The 5000-nt window shown below is 47.9% G+C and overlaps 1 protein-coding gene across 1 annotated transcript in view; it reads left to right on the top strand.

Annotated features, from left to right (window-relative positions):
• The window catches only part of LOC310780087 (uncharacterized protein), a 45706-nt gene that overhangs the window by 23514 nt on the left and 17192 nt on the right, over positions 1-5000 (top strand). The window contains exon 2 of the mRNA XM_083640638.1: positions 4418-4470. Coding sequence (XP_083496764.1) covers positions 4439-4470 — 32 coding nt within the window. The 5' untranslated portion in view covers positions 4418-4438. The remainder of the gene's footprint in view (positions 1-4417; positions 4471-5000) is intronic.

The following is a 5000-nucleotide window of genomic DNA, read 5'->3' as shown; positions in this document are numbered from 1 at the left end:
ATGAGAGAGAGAGAGATAGAGAAACAAGGAGAGTAGAGGCCACTCAAAGAGCCTAGAAAAGAGGGTGCTTGACTGTTCTCTCGACTACTTTGACATTCGTCCCGTCCCAGTTGACTTTGTCTGTGTCTCTGTCGCTGTATTTTCAATGACAAACACCCACCTCCCTCCGGCTCAGCTGCTTTTGATGCCGTGGCAGAGCAACAGACCTGTAGGGGGGGGTAGTTAAATCATGACGGCATCGCAAGAATCACAATCTATGTTGCTTTTGTACAAATAAGGGCTGCCTTTCATGCTAAAAATAAATGGATACATAAATACACAAATATATATGAAAAAGTAACCCGTGATGGTTTGCTTCACAGGGTTTGATTGATAGTGTTGCCTTGCAGCGGGTACAAGCGTTCAAAAACGTTATTATATAATAACTCAGCAGGTCCTTTTTCCATTGTGTTTGCCTTTGAATTTTTCTGCAACACAAACAGAACTATGTTTAGAGCGCCGTTCTTAAACGATTCCCCCGATCAAAACCCACCTGGACCAGTTCACCTGTCCCGGGAGGGGGGGGAGGGACAGAGGGACAGGCTAAGTCGGCCCATCTAGCTATAGCCCCTTACATCATAGTTGCCTGCTTAACTGTGTCGTGGATATTTACAGGGGATTTTACCCGGGGAACAATGATTGCAAATGAGAGAGAGAAATTAACGGGGGTGATCGGCATAATCCTTTTTGTTGAATCTTCTTCACTGATCTTAACGGAATCCAGCGTTTTTTTTTTTGTACTCTTGTTTTTATTTCCTCTCAAAACGGATTATCCGCACTGGATTAGAGAGCTCATTTCTGAATACTTATTCATATTCAATGCAACCTTTTTAACCGTAACGTCTTTATGAGGCACAAAAGTGGTCCCCAGCAGAAAGAGTCATTTATTTGCACTAGAAATCCAACCATAAGTAACACAATGACAGACTGTATGACTATCTTGGGCATAGTTTTCACACACTTTCTGTAATAAAACAGCTAAAAGTGGGAAGGCCCTCCCGCTCTCTTGTTTAGGTCGTTGAAATTGAAATTGAATGAAATTTAAGGACGTTTAGAAAAAGATGGACATTTTCAACATTTTGTCTCCTGTGTTTTTCTACTTGTTTTCTACTTGCATGTCGGTATTGAACATAACTCATTCAGCATGTACCGTGCTACTCTATAATCAATCAGTCAATAATACAGAATGTCTTTCTTCAAAAAAAATCCCTGTACATTTATTGTCCTTGAGGAAGCAGTTCTCACTCTCCAGGCATTTTATTAACGGGCACACGTAACTGCTGCTACCTGCAGGGGTGAGAGAGTTAAGGTTAAGGATGGAAACGCTTTTGTCTGGTGGAAGAGATACTGTGTCCTCTAGCTCTCCCTCTCTCTCTCTCTCTTTCCCTCTGTCTCTCCCTCTCTCTCTCTCTCTTTCCCTCTGTCTCTCCCTCTCTCTCTCTTTCCCTCTGTCTCTCCCTCCCTCGCTCTCCCTCTCTCTCTCTTTCCCTCTGTCTCTCCCTCCCTCGCTCTCCCTCTCTCTCTCTCTCTCTTTCCCTCTGTCTCTCCCTCCCTCGCTCTCCCTCTCTCTCTTTCCCTCTCTCTCTCCCTCCCTCGCTCTCCCTCTCTCTCTCTCTTTCCCTCTGTCTCTCCCTCCCTCGCTCTCCCTCTCTCTCTCTCTTTCCCTCTGTCTCTCCCTCCCTCGCTCTCTCTCTCTCTCTCTCTTTCCCTCTGTCTCTCCCTCCCTCGCTCTCCCTCTCTCTCTCTCTCTTTCCCTCTGTCTCTCCCTCCCTCGCTCTCCCTCTCTCTCTCTCTTTCCCTCTGTCTCTCCCTCCCTCGCTCTCCCTCTCTCTCTCTCTCTTTCCCTCTGTCTCTCCCTCCCTCGCTCTCTCTCTCTCTCTCTCTTTCCCTCTGTCTCTCCCTCCATCGCTCTCCCTCTCTCTCTCTCTCTCTTTCCCTCTGTCTCTCCCTCCCTCGCTCTCCCTCTCTCTCTCTCTCTCTTTCCCTCTGTCTCTCCCTCCCTCGCTCTCCCTCTCTCTCTCTCTCTCTTTCCCTCTGTCTCTCCCTCCCTCGCTCTCCCTCTCTCTCTCTCTTTCCCTCTGTCTCTCCCTCCCTCGCTCTCCCTCTCTCTCTCTCTTTCCCTCTGTCTCTCCCTCCCTCGCTCTCCTCTCTCTCTCTCTTTCCCTCTGTCTCTCCCTCCCTCGCTCTCCCTCTCTCTCTCTCTTTCCCTCTGTCTCTCCCTCCCTCGCTCTCCCTCTCTCTCTCTCTTTCCCTCTGTCTCTCCCTCCCTCGCTCTCCCTCTCTCTCTCTCTCTCTTTCCCTCTGTCTCTCCCTCCCTCGCTCTCCCTCTCTCTCTCTCTCTTTCCCTCTGTCTCTCCCTCCCTCGCTCTCCCTCTCTCTCTCTCTTTCCCTCTGTCTCTCCCTCCCTCGCTCTCCCTCTCTCTCTCTCTCTCTTTCCCTCTGTCTCTCCCTCCCTCGCTCTCCCTCTCTCTCTCTCTTTCCCTCTGTCTCTCCCTCCCTCGCTCTCCCTCTCTCTCTCTCTTTCCCTCTGTCTCTCCCTCCCTCGCTCTCCCTCTCTCTCTCTCTTTCCCTCTGTCTCTCCCTCCCTCGCTCTCCCTCTCTCTCTCTCTTTCCCTCTCTCTCTCCCTCCCTCGCTCTCCCTCGCTGGCGGACAAACCCATTCAACACTCGCTCATTCATTATTTACCGGGGCAATGAAATGGCAAAGCCTGGAGAAGCACACCACCAGGAGAGAAAAGGTCACTCCCACCACCCTGCACACGCACATTCACACACACACACACACACACACACACACACACACACACACACACCAACACACGTACATACACACACCAAGACGGACGCACACGTACATACACACACCAACACATGTACATACACACACCAACACACGTACATACACACACCAACACACGTACATACACACACCAACACACGTACATACACACACCAACACACACACAATACACACACACACCAACACACGTGCATACACACTAGAGCCCGACCGATATATCGGTCCACCGATATTATCGGCCGATATTGGCCGATAACCGATATATCGGTATCGGCCGATATGTTGGCCGATATGCCGATATTTTTTTATTTTGTATTTTTTAAGTTATAGACAGCATGTCGTGTATATTTGATCTTTTTTCTTAGCTCGTTATATTTTATATTTGTTCTATTTGTGTTTTTGTATTTCTAGTTATTTATAATTATTAAATTCCCAGTTCAGTTTACTGTTTCATTGCATTGATGTCATTTTGGACAATAAAGTTTATTGATAAGCTGTAAAATATCCTCCCTACATTACATATGTCAAGTCATGTCAAGTCATATCTTTGTCACATGTTTGATATTTGAGGGATCATTGCAAAAGAATTGTGTAATATAATGGTGTATTACATAATATAAGAATATCGGCAGATATATCGATATCGGAATTTTTTCACTTCCTAATATCGGCATCGGCATCGGCCTCCAAAATCCAGTATCGGTCAGGCTCTAATACACACACCAAAACACACACAATACACACACACACACCAACACACGTACATACACACACCAACACACACAATACACACACACGCACACCAACACACGTACAGTACATACACACACCAACACACACAATACACACACACACACCAACACACGTGCATACACACACCAACACACACACACACACACACACGCACACCAACACACGTACAGTACATACACACACACCAACGCGGTCGCCCGCGCAACACAACCATGATGGATGGCAATAATAACATGTTTATGGTGCTTCAGGCGGACATAGTTTTGGCCCTCGTGTCCAAACAGCATGGAGACCAAACAGCATGGAGACCAAGGGCAAAGCAACCCCTGAGTGACGGGGCCAAGTCACCACGAGAGTGTCATTTAAAAACCACTCACATGTCAAGAGGTGCTGCACTATTCAATCGATATAGCAGCCTCAGACTCTGTCAAACGTGTGTGTGTGCGTGTGCGTGTGCGTGTGTGTGTGTGTGTGTGTGCATGTGTGTGTGTGTGTGTGTGTGTGTGTGTGTGTCTCGCTGGACGGTGTTTATTGGCTGCAACCTTTCCTTGATGAGTGAGAAGAACAGCCGTCAATGGATAAATGTCACCAGTAGGAAATGGCGTCTGGAATTTGATGGCATTTGGCACGTTTGAAGAAGTTTGCTCACTGAGGACCTGGGTGGGGTGGGGTGGGTGGTGCAGGGGTGGGGTGGGTGGTGTGGGGTGGGGTGGGTGGTGTCAGGGATGCGGTGGGTGGGGTGGGTGCTGGGTAGCGTTTGGGGTGCTGTGGGGGAGGGTGTTTATGTGATGAAAGTTGAATTGAATGCTTCATGTCCCTCCACAGCTCCACTACACAGCTGGCCAAATGGGGTGCCGATGCTGCAGGATGATCAAAAGGTGAGAAGTGTGTATCTGTCTGTGTGTATCTATCTGTGTGTATATGTCTGTGTGTGTGTCTGTCTGTGAGTATCTGTCTGTGTGTGTATCTGTCTGTGTGTATTTGTCTGTGTGTATATGTCTGTGTGTGTGTCTGTCTCTCTGTGTGTGTCTGTCTGTTTGTGTATCTGTCTGTGTGTGTGTGTGTGTGTGTGTGTGTGTGTGTGTGTGTGTGTGTGTGTGTGTGTGTGTGTGTGTCTCTCTGTGTGTGTGTCTGTGTGTCAGTGTGGGTTTATAGAGAAAAGATGACCTCACCCCCTTGGCTCTATTTGATCTATGTTATTTTGCTGGCTCTCCTCTCTCCTCCCTCTCGTGATCACACACACACACACACACACACACACACACACACACACACACACACACACACACACACACACACACACACACACACACACACACACACACACACACACAGGAAGTTGCCTCTGACCCACTGTTGCTCGCTTGTCATTTTGATGATTGAATCAATCATTTGAATGATAATGAAT

This window comes from Poromitra crassiceps, assembly GCF_964638095.1.
Source record: "Poromitra crassiceps genome assembly, chromosome: 7".
Lineage (NCBI taxonomy): Eukaryota > Metazoa > Chordata > Actinopteri > Beryciformes > Melamphaidae > Poromitra > Poromitra crassiceps.
This window is presented reverse-complemented; position numbering and strand designations above follow the sequence as displayed.